General features: G+C 37.1%; 1 protein-coding gene across 1 annotated transcript in view; it reads left to right on the top strand.

Moving 5' to 3' along the window:
- Positions 1–8,453: 8,453 nt before the first annotated feature.
- The window catches only part of LOC123273473 (calcium/calmodulin-dependent 3',5'-cyclic nucleotide phosphodiesterase 1-like), a gene marked incomplete at its 5' end in the record, with an annotated part of 344,764 nt that continues 336,099 nt past the window's right edge, over positions 8,454–17,118 (top strand). Inside the window, one exon of the mRNA XM_044741230.1 lies at positions 8,454–8,469. Within this exon, the coding sequence (XP_044597165.1) occupies positions 8,454–8,469 (16 nt within the window). The remainder of the gene's footprint in view (positions 8,470–17,118) is intronic.

The raw sequence follows: 17,118 nt of genomic DNA, 5'->3' as shown, positions 1-17,118 counted from the left end.
CAGTCGACTATTACTGGCCAGGAGTGGACGAAGACGTGCGTAAATACGTCGCCGAATGTCCCGTCTGCCAGACTGCGAAGGTTTCGCAGCAACCACCCGCTGGACTAATGTGTCGACGAACCGTTCATACGCCTTGGACAGTTGTCACCGCCGATTGTATGGAATTCCCGGCCAGTAAGAACCAATTCAAGTACATGGTCGTATTTCAAGACCTGTTCACAAAATGGATTGAATTATGCCCGATTAGGAAAGCTGATGGACCAACGATCATTCGAGAATTTGATAAATTGATTGTACATCGTTTCCGTTGTCCCGAAGTGTTGCTGACCGACAACGGTACTGAATTTACGAACAAATTGATGAAGGAGATCGCGTGCGCGTATGGAATCCATCACTCCCGATCACCACCGTACCACGCCCAAGCGAACCCTGTCGAACGCGTCAATCGAGTTTTAAAGACGATGATTATTTCGTACGTCGATTTAGATCACCGACTTTGGGACGAACATGTCCACGAATTTCGACACGCTTACAATACCGCTGTTCACAGCTCGTCACACGTATCTCCGGCCATGCTGAATTATGGTTGGCAACCCAAACCGCCGAAATACTACCGAAAACTGGTCGAAGGTGACATAGACATCCCCTGCCCTAACACAACCGCTTGGGAGAACCGTCTGACTCGACTGACTCAACTTCACGACCTGGTAGCCGACAATTTAGGGCGTAGTTTCGAACTCCAGGCCCGCTATTATAATCGTCATCATCGAGATGAGCGCTTCGCCGTCGGAGATGTAGTCCGAGTTAGACAACACGTGTTGTCCCGAGGTGCCAATCGTTTCTCGTCGAAACTCGCGCGTAAATACTCCGAAGAGACGTATACTGTTTCTAATGTAATCTCACCTGTCGTTTACGAGTTAATTGACCAAAATGGTCGACCAACTGGTCGCCAACATGTTAAAGCGTTGCGACTCGTACGCGCACCTGTAAACGCCGCCGAATCAGACGATTGAAATTGAAGCTTGAGGACTCCCTGTACATGTATTATTGTCGCATGTTATATGTGTGTGATTGTACCCATTGCAGGAGGTCCAACTACGAAGCGATGCAGTACGTTCAGCTCATCTCGTGGGCTGCGACCTACCAACCGGAGTTGGTAGAGCTTCTGCTGAAAGCGGAGGAACAACACCGCCGAAACCTAGGTATTGCGCCGTGCCATACATCTCGAGCTCGGTTTTGGGCTCAGGTGCGGGCATGGTGGTATCTCGAACCACAATCAAGTACCACAACGGCGATCCCGCTGATGTGGCGCTGCTCCTGCTGTCAAGCCGTCATCGCTAGCCCAGGTCAGTGCCTGCGGCGTGCCAAGCAGGTGTTGGAAAGCCATCTACATCCCGTGCAACAGGTGGAGTATGCCATGGGTATGCTGCGCCGTAACACACCACCGACATTGGTGCCGAAAGTATCGCGCGAACTCGCAAGGATGCGAGCGATGGCACTTGTCGACAAGCTCCGCAAGGAGCCCGATCTCTCACCGACCCGCCATGCAGGATGCTGGAACTGTGGGCTGAGCCATCAGATGACTGACTGCCCCTTCCCACGGGAAACCTTTTGTGCTCACTGTGGCCAACAAGGGCTTTATTTCGAGGAGTGCCCTCGATGCAAGCCCACAAAATTTGGATTGCCGCCTCGAACCGGCGATTTCCGCCACGGACGCCACTAGCCATTGCCGAATAGGCGTTGGCAGCCGATACGTCGGCCAAAGATGTCCCTTTTTGTTTTTTTTGTGTGTTGATTTTTTTAATTAGTTTTTTTTTATATACGCCGTTGCGTTTTGCCGTCGCCGAGCGAGGCCTGATCTCTGCCGCCCAAGAAGGGGGCAGTACTGAGTTTTTTTTTATTATTATTACGCCGTGCATTCCTTTGTGCTCGATAGTCGCTGCCGCGACTTGCTATTAGTAGTTTAAGTGAACGTGCCGCAGAGCGGAGTAACTATATTGTATTTTATAATAAATTTGTCCGTTATGGTATAATTTCGATCCTTATTTGTGTTGCATCCTACCTCCGTACTCAGGTGAAGGGACCAATGGTACCGATTCAGCGACCCTTGTGGCTCCCAGTCGACGTCTGGGGGAGGGTGTTGTGACATGGGAAATTTTCTAAAGTGTGAAATTCCGAGTTTTAAAATTATTAGGTTGGCTAAGCTGAGGAAAAGCAGAGATTCGACGCGCCTGTGTCGCCCTAAGCAGCCTCCCGATCAGAATGACAAGCTCGAGGTAAAATTAGTAAAAGAAAACGCGCCGAATTTAAATTAAAAATTCAAATAAAAAGAATACCGGAATGAGTGTGAACTATTGTTGAATGCATGAGTGAGTGAGACTAGATTATAGCGATCAGACGACCCGCGAATTTCTACGAGCCATCGACGATCAATGCGACATCTGGCCGCGAGGATGGAACGACGAGAAAATTTGAATGGACCAATGACGACGGAGAGCGATCAACAACAAGTATGCGAGGCGCCATCTGAACACGAGGCTGATCACTAATCGAAGTATCGACCAATCATCGATCGCAACGGAATACTGGACGCATCCCGTAATACAACGGCCGGCTAGAAGAAGCTGTGAGCTGATTGGATGCGAGTTTTTTGGGAACGAACCGAAAAGAAAAGGGCATGTGTTGCCGAGGAGGCAGCCATATTAACAATTAATTCTGATCTGGACGCCGTGACTATGGCATCGTGCGGTTTTCTTTTTGATTATTTTTGCTGTTTAATTTTTTTTAAAAATTTTTCGCTGATGTGAGTACAGTTGTGTACATTATTGTGAAATATTTCGCCGAATTGTGTTGGACACTACGACCCCGGACACGCCATCGCCGAGATATCGACGCTCTTCCGTCAGTTTTGCCGCCAACTTCGCCTACTTGGTCAGCATCGCCCGAGACGTCTACGGTAGCTGCAGGGTAAGTCTGGTCGCTGTCCTTATTAGCCCCAGGGTGTCATCACCGCGAATTTCGTCGTGTTAAAGTAATTTGTTTATAATTCGAGTTGCACGGAATTAAATAAATTCCGTGCGGTATTTTTGAAGCTTAGTGACGACACTCTGCGGCACGGTACCGTTGAGTCACGTGTTTGTGTGTGTGTGGAATTTTTGGTCGGGATTATAAGTACTACTTACCTACCTCGAGCTTCAAATACCCGACAAAGCGGCTTAGTAAATTGCTTTGGAAAATAAATTGACTAATTTGAATACTTCGCATAATTTGATTTTTAACTTCCCGCTAAAAATCTCAGATTTTCAAAAATCGGGAAGTTATTGTTTTTACCCCGTTTGGTAAAAATCGAGTTTTCATCAGATCTCGACGTTTGAAGGTCACAGGAAGCTTCCCTGACTACCCCCGCGATGTTGTCACTATGTCTGTATGTATGTATGTATGTGTGTGTGTGTGTGTGTGTGTGTGTGTGTGTGTGTGTGTGTGTGTGTGTGTGTGTGTGACTATGTGACTCGCTTATAACTTTTGAACGGTTGAACCGATTTCATCGCGGTTGGTGCCATTCGAAAGGGCTACGCTGAACTTAGATTTCCTGAGAATTTGAACCGATTCGGACCGATAGATTTTAAGAAATCTTGAAAAATCTTAAAAAAAAATAAGAAAAAAATCATTTTTGAAAGTAGTTTTTTTGGAATATCTTTTAAACGGCTCTATCGATCAACTTCAAAAACTAATCCGCCCTTAAGCTTGAAAAACCGCGTCGATTGCCGCCAAAAACGTAGAAATCGGTTAATTAGTTCAAAAGATATCGTCAATAAAAGATTTGAAAACAAGTGTTTTTTTAAAATCACTGCGACATTTTTAACTTCCCACTAACAAAATCGAAGATTTTCAAAAATTAGGAAGTTATTGTTTTCACCCTGTTTTGAAAAAATCGAGTTTTCATCAGATCTCGACGTTTTAAGGTCATAGGAAGCTTCCCTGACTACCCTCGCGATGTTGTCACTGTGTCTATATGTATATATATATATATATATATATGTGTGTGTGTGTGTGTGTGTGTGTGTGTGTGTGTGTGTGTGTGTGTGTGTGTGTGTGTGTGTGTGTGTGTGTGTGTGTGTGTGTGTGTGTGTGTGTGTGTGTGTGTGTGTGTGTGTGTGTGTGTGTGTGTGTGTGTGTGTGTGTGTGTGTGTGTGTGTGTGTGTGTGTGTGTGTGTGTGTGTAGTCGTTAAAAGAATTTCAATAGAAAATAGCAATATATGTATATTATCCGATCAAAAATTAATTTAGAAAAAATGAAAATAAAAAGAGCTAAATAAAATTTACAAATTAAAAAATCTATGTAATTAAGTATTGATTAATTATAAGAACATAAAATCAAAATATTACACATACATATAGAGCAAATATACTCTCAATAGTTGGATCTTTTTTCAACACTACCTTTTTGATAAATATTCTTCCACCAAAATTTAAATCTATGTATTAATTAAAAATTCAATAATTTATTTTTAACTTCCCGCTAAAAATCTCAGATTTTCAAAAATCGGGAAGTTATTGTTTTCACCCCATTTTGCAAAAATCGAGTTTTCATCAGATCTCGACGTTTGAAGGTCACAGGAAGCTTCCCTGACTATCCCTGCGAGGTTGTCACTATGTCTGTATGTATGTATGTGTGTGTGTGTGTGTGTGTGTGTGTGTGTGTGTGTGTAAGTATGTGAATCACTTATAACTTTTGAACGGTTGAACCGATTTCATCGCGGTTGGTTTCATTCGAAAGGGCTTCGCCAAACTTAGATTTATGGAGAATTTAAACCGATTCGGACCGATAGATTTTGAGAAATTTTGAAAAATCTCAAAAAAAATTAGAAAAAAATCATTTTTGAAAGTGGTTTTTTTGGAATATCTTTTAAACGGCTCGATCGATCAATTTCAAAAACTAATCAGCTCTTAACGTCAAAAAACCACGCCGATCGGCGCTAATCCGGTCAAAATCGGTTGATTCGTTCGAGAGATAGCGTGAACGAAATAAAACCGAAAAAACTGTTTTTTTCACATAACTTCGTCATTTCTTCTCGGATCGTTTTTGATGATAGAGAATAATTTCAGAGGTTAAAAAACCGCGTCGATTGCCGCCAAAAACGTGGAAATAGGTTGATTAGTTCGAGAGATATCCTCGACGAAATATTTGGAAATAAGGATTTTTTCAACATAACTTCGACATTTTTTGGAATAACTTTCAAACAGCTCTACCGATCGATTCCAAAAACTAATCAGCTCTTAACATCATAAAACCACGTCGATTGCCACCAAGCTGGTCAAAATCGGTTGATTCGTTCGAGAGATATCGTGAACGAAAGAAAACCGAAAAAAGTGTTTTTTCAGAGTTACTCCGAAATTTCTAGTTTGACCAATTGAAACTTAAAAATTATTCATAAGGCTTAAAAAACTACGTAGAATGCCGCCAACCGCGTAAAAATCGGTTCATTCATTCAAAAGTTATTGCGGTATGAACATTCAAAAAATAGTGTTCCATGAAACTTCTATCAGACTTTTGAGCTCAAAGAGCTCAAAAGCATAGAAAAGGTATCTTTTTGAGCTCGGAGAGCTTAAAACAACACACAGATTGTACTTTTGAGCTCGAAGAGCTCAAAAAAGCGGCCAGGTATTAACGGAATTAGCGGGAAGTTGCAGGGATGGCCTTTAGGGTCAACCGTTTTCCTAATTTTTTTTTCTTGTCATTGTTGAACAATTTGGCGATTTGAATTATTTTGGATAATTTTGAGATCTTTATTAGGTTTTTGCGATTGAACTTATTATATTCTCTAGAAATTTGTGTATTAAAAATTTTGCGATTGAAATTATTGGTTGAATTTTGCGATTGAAATTATTATTTTTTTAAAAAAAAAAAAAAAAAGAGAAAACTTCTTAAATAAATTTTGCGGTTGCGATTTTTGATAAAGTTTTGCGATTGAGATTTTGTTATTAAATTTGGCGATTGAAATTTTTGATAAAATTTTGTGATTGTAATTTTTGATAAAATTTTGCGATTGAAATAATTATTTCCTTTTTAATTTTTGAATAAATTTGGCGAGTTGAGTTAATTATTTGTTTTGAAAATTTTTGAATAAATTTGGCGAGTTGAATTAATTAATATTTTTTTTTTAAAGAAAAGACTTTGTAATTTTTTTTGGTTACTCGAATACTTTTTTTTTGTAATTTGTTTTATTTTGAAATGTTGAATCATTGCGTTAGCACTAGTTTTGCGTTAGAATTATTTTTGCGTTAAAATAATTTTTGTTATTAATGCGACCTTGCCGACAGAATATATTTGTTGTTGAATAAACCGTTGCTGGATTAGAAGTGCACGCCTCAATTATTATTTTTTAATTGTTGTTGCTCTGATTAATCGATCCCATCGTCCAATTTCGATTTCTTTGTCCGTCGATTGCCGTTATTCGATTTTTGAATCTCTTCAACACCGACCCGCCGCCCAACGAAGAGCAACAGCGATATTGACCCGTGGAACATTGAGTTCCTGGCGCCCAACCAAATCTACGAACCAGGTAGGCCAATTAATTTTTGTTGACCTGATCCGGTCCTGTCGACACCAGTGCCGGAAAAGGCATCACAAGTGTTACTAAAATTTAAATTGGCGCGCGCGCTTGCGCCAATCTATCTGAGTATAGAGTTTGCATATATTCTCATGCTTATGATATATTCAACCAATCACGGTACAAATAGTTTGCTCACATGATATATATTCATATTTTTCATCTAAATTATAAGAGTGGATTTACTACGTTACATAGGTGAAATTAACCTGGGTCTTACGTAAAAAATAATTTTTTTAACGAACAAATATGTTTGATAGCGATAATTCAGAAAGAGAATTGGCCAAACGTAGATTTTGAATACAATTTGGACCGATTCAGACTGATAGATTTTGAGAAATCTCAAAAAAACTGTGAAAAAAAATTTTTTCTCAAGTGGTTTTTTTTTAATAACTTTTAAACGGCTCTATCGATCAACTCCAAAAACCAATTAGCTCTCAACCTCAAAAAACCACATCGATCGCCGCTAATTCGGTCAAAATCGGTTGATTCGTTCGAGAGATATCGTGCAGGAAAGAAAACCGAAAAAAATGTTTTTTCGGAATTACTCCAAAATTCCTTGTTCGACCATTTTAAACTTTAAAATTCTTCATGAGGCTTAAAAAACTGCGTTGAATGCCATCAACTGCGTGGAAATCGGTTCATTCATTCAAAAGTTATTGCGATTTGAAAATTCAAAAAATAGTGTTTCATCAAACTTATATCAGACTTTTGAACTCGAAGAGCTCAAATGCATGGAAAAGCCATCTCTTTGAGCTCGGAGAGCTCAAAACAATACATAAATTGTATTTTTGAGCTCGAAGAGCTCAAAAACGGCCTAAGTGCAATTTTAAGCGTCCAGGTATGGAATTAGCGGGAAGTTTCAGGGATGGTCTTCAGGGTCAACCGTTTTCCTAATTTTTTTATCATGCTATATTTAGTTTCTGTCATAATCTGTACTTTTGTGCCTATTACTTGTACAAAATAATTTCGATGTTTCACATCTGCCAGGCGTCCCATGACGGCTCACAATTTTTTTTGTTTCTGGTTATGTAGCTTGACATACCTATATATTATTTTCACAGCATAACCACAGAATTTATTAACGGAATATATCAATGGTTTGTAATATTCGATAAATATACTTTTTGACTCTTAATATGTATTTATTTACGACTAATATTTGTATTTTTTTCATAAATGAGTATTTTCTATTGAACTAATCTATCAAATGTCTCAAAATATTGATTTATTTTCAATAAATTGAAGCAATTTGTTCTTAGATGATGAAACCATTATCGGTTGAAAATTTGCAGAAGAGTGCGCTTTATTAAATTGAAACATAACGCCAATCCTCATATGAATAAGTAGAAAAATATAAGGTAAAAGTGAAGAAAAAAGATTGCGCATGTTCCAGTCGTAATACAGCCGCGATGCGGGTCACACGATTTTTCCTTACTTTTAACATGAATTCAACACGAGTTTTTTATTTCATAAAATTATTCATTCTTTTAACTAACTTAGTTTGGATTGAAATTTTATCACACAGATAATAAATTTGTTTGTTTTCTGTCTGCATTTTGTTGAATATATTAAATATATTCTTTCATGATGGTAAAATGGTTAGGTTATTTAATTAATTTGATTAAAAAAATTAAATACTATTTTTATTATTAAAACTAACTTTAACTTCTCCACAGAAAAATAATTCAATGATACAACATAGAAATATGAAATCAATTATTTCATCCAGCTTCAATGAGGAAAGTTATTAAAAAGTGAAGCAATCTGGCAAATTTTTGACAAATTACTAAGAGTTAATCGAGTTAAATATAATGGAAAACTTAATAATAGTGATCTAAATATGGATTTAAGATTCGTGAGTACTATAAAGTAAATCCACGAATAATTTTCTTACACTTTAATAAGATAGAGAATGTGATAAACATTTTCTGGTTCAAACACAGTGCATAAAATAAATCAGCATGTAAAGTATAACTTTCATTAATAATAGTATGCAGGGTTACCAATTTTTTTGATAACATTAGTTATTGTAAATAATTAACCCTGATTAGAAAAATCAATTTAAAATGAGTTAAAATAATTTGGAAAGATTGAAAAGGATTTGATTTTAATACTATGTAAATATACATTTTGCAATGAGAAAATCTGTCCAAATCTCTCTTCATCAGGAAACCAAACTATCAACTAAATTTATTTAAATATAAGTAATTACTACATGTTATTATTAACAGATTACTTCAAATTGTTACAATAATTTGAAGTAATAGTAACAAGTTGGGTATTGACTAACATGAATTTCTTACATGAAAAAACTACGTAATTGAAAATAGAAAGATATACGTTATTTCATTTAGAAAATAAACTATTAGGTAGAAAAATTCTATTAAAGAAGGAAAAGAAAAAACAGTTTAACTATATTCAACTATAAACAGAAGGTCATAAGTTCGAGACCTAGCTAATATTAGCAGCAGTGAGTTAGTCTTATAGTGTGACCTTACTAAGGCTGAGAGAAATTGAGGTAGTTGGTCGATACTGCTTTGTACTGGTTACGTTACCTTACTATTTATTAATGCGCAGGTGTATAGTATGAGTATTAATACTCCACCATTGAGACTGAATACTGATACCAACATATTAATTAGAAAAAAAGTTTTGTACATATTAGATAAAGCTAATGGCATTTTTTCACAAGTTTAATATTTATTTAGTTGATTTTCAGAATTATTGTCACATTTTATGAAATTCTTCTATTGATTGTAACTTTATCACCATCAGATTTTGATATTGGCGGGTAGTTTAGTTTTAGTTTGGAACTGTGCTAATCAATTGTAAGACATTACATACCTGGGAAAAAATAATCAGACCTGACCATGCTTGTTCATGTATGATCAGACCTGAAATTAGACATGATCATGCCTGTTCGTGCATGATCGTGTCTGAAGCATTAAATACGTCCAGGCCTGATCATACATGACCATACCTCTTCATGAATAATTAACAGACATGCTCATGAATAGGTATGAGTCAACAGGCCTGATCAGACATGAAAAATGACCATGATCAGGTCAATTCATAGCGCAAAACGCCTCTCCTATTTTTCTTAAATATGTAACGGGACTTATCGTCGTCTTGGTCGGCCTTACTTAATTTATGAAGGGCGCCACTGAAGTTTTAACTCGGCCTCTCGGACCGGACCAGAGTAGAGAAAAAAGTATAACCCAAGTCGTGAAAAAATTAGGGAAACGGTCGACCCTGAAGGCTATCTCTGCAACTTCCCCCTAAGTCCATACCTAAACGCTTAAAAGTCAACTGATTTTGTTTTTAAGCTCGTCGAGCTTAAAAATATAATTTTCGTGTCACTTTGAGCTCCCCGAGCTCAAAAAGATAGCTATTCTATTCTTTTGAGCTCTTCGAGCTCAAAAGTCTGATGAGACTTAGATACAATACCACTTTAAGAATTTTCAAACTACGATAACTCTTAAATGGATCAACCAATTTTAACGTGGTTGGTGGCGATCAATGTTAATATCTAAGCTCTATCAAAGATTTGCAATGATAAAAATTGATCTGATAAAAAATTTCATTAATTTTGAAAACACACTTTTTTCGAAATTTTTCGTTTTCGATATCTCACAAATGAATCAATCGATTTTTACGGGACAGGCGGTAATCGATGTGGTTTTTCAAGTTTGGAAGGGGATTTGTTTTTAGGATTGGTCAGTGGAGCCGTTGAAAAGATATTTCGAAAAAATTATTTTTGAAAAATTTTATTTTTAAAATTTCTCAAAGACCAGCCAACAGAATTAATTCAAATTTTCATGAAATTCAAGGGGAATGATATGCTTTGGATCACAACTAATCTTGATCCGATCGGTTATTAAGCCGTTCAAAAGTTATAAGAGGTTTACACACACACACACACACACACACACACACACACACACACACACACACACACACACACACACACACATACAGCCGCACGGACACCATTGCGGGAATAGTCAGGACAGCTTCCTAGGACCTCAAGACGTCGAGATCTGATAAAAACTTGATTTTCGAAAAACGGGGTAAAATCAATAACTTTCCAACTTTTGAAAACTTTTAATTGTCTTAGCGGGAAGTTAAAAATTTTTCTAAAGTTTGAGCTTAATATCTCAAAAATTGAGCTAGCAAAAGGGTGGGGGGTCTCCTTTCCCATTTAAATAGCATTATAAAAATTTTTTTTTTATTTTTAAATCAACTACACAAATGAAATTTTTTTTTCTTAATTGTGCTCTCAATTGTCTTATAGGAAATTCAATTTTCTACAAAATTGTCTGTGTCCATTTTGAACTTCCCGCTAAGAAAATCGAAGATTTCCAAAAATCGGGAAGTTATTGTTTTCACTCCGTTCTGCAAAAATCGAGTTTTCATAAAATCTCGACGTTTGAAGGTCACAGGAAGCTTCAATGACTATCCCCGCGGGGTTGTCACGGTGTCTGTATGTATGTGTGTGTGTGTGAAAATATGTGAACCGCTTATAACTTTTGAACAGCTTGACCGATTTCATCGCGGTTGGTGCCATTCGAAAAGGCTTGACCAAATTTAGATTTTGAAAACTATTTAGACCGATTCAGATCAATAGATTTTGAGGAATCTTCAAAAAACTTAAAAAAAATTTTTTTTCAAATGTGGTTTTTTTAGAATAACTTTTAAACGGCTTGATGGTTCAATTTCAAAAACTAATCAGCTCCTAACCTTAAAAAACCACTTTGATCGCTACCAGTCCGGTCAAAATTGGTTGATTCGTTCGAGAGATATCGTGAACGAAAGAAAACCGAAAAAAGTGTTTTTTCGAAATAACTCCGAAATTCCTAGCGCGATCAATTTAAAATTTGAGATTATTTGTGAGGCTTAAAAAACTGCATCGAATGCTGCCAACCGCGTAAAAATCTATTTATTCATTCAAAAGTTATTGCGGTTTAAAAATTCAAAAAATAGTGTCTTATCAAATCTCTATTAGACTTTTGAGCTTGAAGAGCTCAAAAGCATAGTAAAGCAATCTCTTTGAGCTCGGAGAGCTCAAAATAACCCATAAATTGTATTTTTGAGCTCGAAGAGCTCAAAAACGTCATTGGTGCAATTTTAAGCGCCTAAGTATGGAATTAGCAAGAAGTTGCAGGGATGGCCTTCAGGGTCAACCGTTTTCCTAATTTTTTTTGTTAAACTCATCAGAAACGAAGTTATAGAGGGCCGAATAGGATGAAAAAAATTAGAAAAACGGTAGACCCTGAAGGCCATCCGTGCAACTTTCCGCTAATTTCATACCTAGGTGCTTAAAATTGCACTAATGATGTTTTTTAGCTCTCTGAGCTTAAAGGGATAGCTTTTCTATGCTTTATAAGATGCTCTTAGAGCTCAAAAGTCTGATAGAATTTTGACAAAACACAATTTTTCAAATTTTCAAACCACAATAACTTTTGAATGAATGAACCGATTTTTACGCGGTTGGCAGCATTCAACGCAATTTTTTAAGGCTCATAAAGAATCTGTAAGTTTAATTTGATCAAACCAGGAATTTCGGAGTAATTCCAAAAAAACACTTTTTTCGGTTTTCTTTCGTCAAAGACAACTCACGAACGAATGAACCGATTTTGACCGGAACGGCGGCGATCGACGTGGTTTTTTGACGTTGAGAGCTGATTAGTTTTTGAAATCGATTCTTAGAGCCGTTTGAAAGTTATTCCAAAAAATTTCGGAGTTATGTTAAAAAAATCCTTGTTTCCAAATATTTCGTCGAGGATATCTCTCGAATCAATCAACCGATTTGTACGTTCTTGGCGGCGATCGACGCAGTTTTTTAAGTTCCAAAAATTATTTTATTTCATCAAAAACGATCCGAAAAGAAATGTCGAAGTTATATGAAAAAAACACTTTTTTCGGTTTTCTTTAGTTCATGATATCACACACACACACACACACACACACACACACACACACACACACACACACACACACACACACACACACACACACACACACACACACACACACACACACACACACACACACACACACACACACACAAACTCCGCCAACTGGGACTGCATTATGCAAGCCTTGGAAGAGAAAAACGTACCAGGATACCTACGTAGGATAGTGGCTAGCTACTTCACAGACAGAATCCTGAGATACGACACGAACAATGGTCCAAAAGAGTATGATATTACCGGAGGTGTACCCCAGGGTTCTGTTCTGGGTCCACTTCTGTGGAATGTCATGTATGATGGCCTGCTGAGACTGACTCTTCCAAGAAGTGTCAAGCTTGTTGCATATGCAGACGATGTAGCTGTCGTAATCGTTGCGAAACACCTAGATGAGATAAACCACATGTTCGGTATCACCTTTGAGAAAGTTAACCAGTGGATTGATTCAATGAATCTACAACTGGCTAAACAGAAGACTGAGGCTGTGCTTATTACCAGCAGAAAAGTGATAGAGACCATAAAACTGAAAGTCGGAAAACAAGAAATCACATCACAACCATATATCCGATATCTGGGAGTGATGCTTGATGCCCGACTCAACTTTAAGCAGCAAGTCGAACACGTGAGTGCAAAAGCATCAGCAGTGGTAGCTAGCTTAGCACGACTGATGCCAAACGTCGGAGGCCCAAAGCAGAGCAGAAGACTACTACTATCATCTGTAGTCACATCAGTGCTCACTTACGGAATATCTATCTGGGCGGACGCACTAGAAAAGCAAGAATCATGGAGAAAGGCTGGACCAGTCTACCGTCTGAGTGCCTTAAGAGTAGCAAGCGTCTTCCGCACAATATCTATGGAAGCAGTGTGTGTCATCTCCGGAACTTTGCCTCTCAGAGTCTTAGCTGAGGAAAGACGGATCCTTTACCAACGAAAGAAGTCGACCACACTAAGCGCTGAGGAGCTTGGAACAGAAGAGCGGCAGAGGAGCATAAGTAGATGGCAACTACAGTGGGATGCCACAGTGAAGGGTAGGTGGACGCATCGTCTCATACCAAGGATCAACGTTTGGCTGAACCGGAGTCACGGTGAGGTCAACTATTATCTTACACAGATGTTATCAGGACACGGCTGTTTCCGGGCGTATCTCCACCGCTTCAAGCATGATGATTCCCCGGAGTGCCCGTCCTACTCAGGAGTCAATGAAGATGCAGAGCACGTTTTCTTTGAGTGCCCACGTTTTTACCCACAGCGAGATGAGCTGGAGAATATCCTGAAGAGGAAAATCCAACCAGAGACAATTGTAGCAGCAATGCTGTCATCAGAAGCTGTCTGGAACGCTACCAACACGTTTGCAACAGAAGTCCTTAAAGACTTGCGTTCCACCGAAAGAAAAAGAGCAAATAGCAGAAGATAGAAGGAAGGTAGTTAACACCTTAGCCACCAGAAGGAAGAGCAGTAGCTAGATCCTCCCTTCACGAAGTAATGCCTGACGGCGGTTTCCATGAGGGATTAGAGGAAAGAAGGAAAAGGGGTTTAGGGTTTAGTGGGTAGGGGCGTTAGTGTCGAGTTTTAGTATGACGCTGCGTCGAGTTGCCACATATCCAGGCCAAACAGCTATGCCTAGAATCCGTAAAAAGGATTCCCCCCCCTAAAAAAAAAAAAAACACACACACACACACACACACACACACACATACGCACACACACACATACATACATACATACATACATACATACATACATACAGACATAGTGACAACATCGTAGGGGTAGTCAGGGAAGCTTCCTATGACCTTAAAACGTCGAGATCTGCACTGATAGAAAAATAATCTTGATTCAAGAAACTTTTTTTCTTCAAAACTTGAACTCTTGAAACTAGATATAGATATTTTTCTTTCAAGAATTTTTGTCTCTTGGTTTAAGATAGGCGATAACATTGATTCAAGAGGTTACCGACTTGTGTTAAGAATGGCTTTTTTTTTGAGTCATTCATTAATTTACTTATTTCCAAGAAATAATTTTTATTTGGTATAACAATTAAAGACTATTTAGTTTTTGAAATATACTTTGATGAATTATTTTAAGTTTTTTAAACGACAATGTTATTTTGATTGAAAAACTTAAATGTATCGATTGAACATAATATAGCTCTTAAGCCAAGAAAATCTAAATCAAGACAAGAAATTTTCAAAGCAAAATAATCATTTGTCTTCCAAAATAAATTCTTAGATCAAGAAAATATCTCTTGAGTAAACATAAATTTTCTATCAGTGTGGTGTCGGAAAACCCGAGTCGAAATTTAACGCCGACATAGAGCCTCTAAGTAGGATTCCACTCAGACTTGTGGGCTGAAAGTAGATTCTAGTGGCAATAATAATAATAGTTAATTTTTAAGTTTGGCCTATGTCATTTGGAAAAAAATGATAAAAAAAGAACTTTTTGAGTGTAATTTTTTTATTTGGATTTTAATGTAGAGCTAATGCAAGTTTAGACCGTTTGACTCTTAATTTGGACCTAACTTTCGCAACTTATAGAATTAAAGTGGAATTCGCATTCCGTTCCAACCGAGATTCGAACCCGAGCCGCGTGCTTGCCAGACCGCTAACTAACCCCTACACCGTACGACCGATCAGTTGATTCACATCTCATCATTCTTATAAACTAAATCTACAAGGTAACGAAGTGTGACGGCTTATTATTTATATAATTTCTGTTATTTAATATTGTGTTTTGATAAAAATCAACAATTTTTTACGAATGTTTATTAGTTAAAAAAAATGCAGAAGTCAACTTCTTATATTACTGAAGATTTTGTACATACTTTTGTATATTTTGAATATTTTACTGTAAGCTATAATGTTTAAAATTATCAATATTAAAAATTTATCGAGTAAAGTTTCTCGTTTGACCAATCAGAAATCATAGCTATTTATTTGCAAGTTTTGACTAACGGCGAACTTCAAAGACTTTCATCTATTTTAAAGCATCCACGTCTGACCAATAGCACAAAAATTATAAAGGAATATTATATTAGGAATAATATTTTATTAGGAATAATATTTTTTTTAACAATTAAATTTTGAGCAATTTCTTTTCCAGATTTTTTTTTATACAGTTAATAATTTTCCCGTAATTTCGAAATCAAGATTTTCGTAATCATCAAAAATTTAAATCCTTTAATACGATTATTATTTTGAAGTCATGGAAAAAATATAAATTTATTTAAGATATTTTTATCTGTACAATGAAAAAAAATGACTTGGTTTTGACACTTTATGAGGTGACTGAATTAGTTGTTTCGTGCAGTGTCTCAGATAGCCGAATTGGTAAAGTCTTGGGCGCGCAACTAGATAGTCCGGGATCCAGTCCTGGTCTAGACTGTCCAAAGTATTTTTTTTTATTTTATTGTCCGCGACAGTAGCGTAAAATTACCGTATTTTGACAGTATATTGAGCGTACATTATCGATCATAACGTCGTAGATTCACTTGCGGATGCACCGCATATATTCAATAAATTCATAGTAAACATGGTTCACAACAGTATTCGATGCTGACTGACAAATCGCTCGGTAAGAACGAACTTTATTATACGGTGAAACGACCGTGAAACAACCGCGAATCGACCGTGTTTTCACCGTGTCGCCGAAACCGCCAGGGTAAGAGCTATATAATATACAGTAGAAAAAAAAAGATGATAATATAATAAAAGTATTAATGTAAATGACCGGTTGATAGGTGATTTAGCTATCCTAATATATTTGCTATGTCTAATATATAATTCAAATTTGATACAGATATAATTAAAGTGTAATTCAAACATAATTCAAATATAATTCAACCACATTACTAGTAGGGTTACAGATTTAAAGACAGACAAAAGAAAAGGCTATTTCACATGAATTTGGATTTTTGCGGTAGTGATTCTAGATTATATATAATTTTATCTAATTTTATATAATTTTATATGGCCAAAACTTATACATAAATATATATAATGATTTATATATAATTATATAAAATTATATATAATTTTTTTCCCCGGGAACTGAACTGGAAATAGCACTAGAATTGAGTAAAAGCTCTTGTCCAGGTCCAGACAATATCCCAACAATACTTATTAAAAATATACCGCCGATAGGTCTCGAGTATTTACTAGAACTGTACAATATAATATGGTCAACACATCTGTTTCCAAGCATCTGGAAAAAAGCTATAATAGTTCCCTTAGCTAAACCAAATAAAGACCATTCCTGTGCCAGCAACTTTAGACCTATTTCCTTAACATGCAATTTGTGCAAAATTCTGGAAAAAATAGTTAATAAAAGACTTAAATGGCATCTAGAAAGCTCTGGCTGGATATCCAGCAATCACTTTGGCTTCGGAGAGCTCAAATCAACATACGATCATCTTAATCACATCCAATCAGACATCTGCGAAGCGTTGGTGGAGAAATCTAATTGCATAATGGTTTCATTATATTTAGAAAAAGTGTGTGTGTGTGTGTGTGTGTGTGTGTGTCTGTGTGTGTGTGTGT

Source organism: Cotesia glomerata, linkage group LG1, assembly GCF_020080835.1.
Source record: "Cotesia glomerata isolate CgM1 linkage group LG1, MPM_Cglom_v2.3, whole genome shotgun sequence".
Classification (NCBI taxonomy): domain Eukaryota; kingdom Metazoa; phylum Arthropoda; class Insecta; order Hymenoptera; family Braconidae; genus Cotesia; species Cotesia glomerata.
This window is presented reverse-complemented; position numbering and strand designations above follow the sequence as displayed.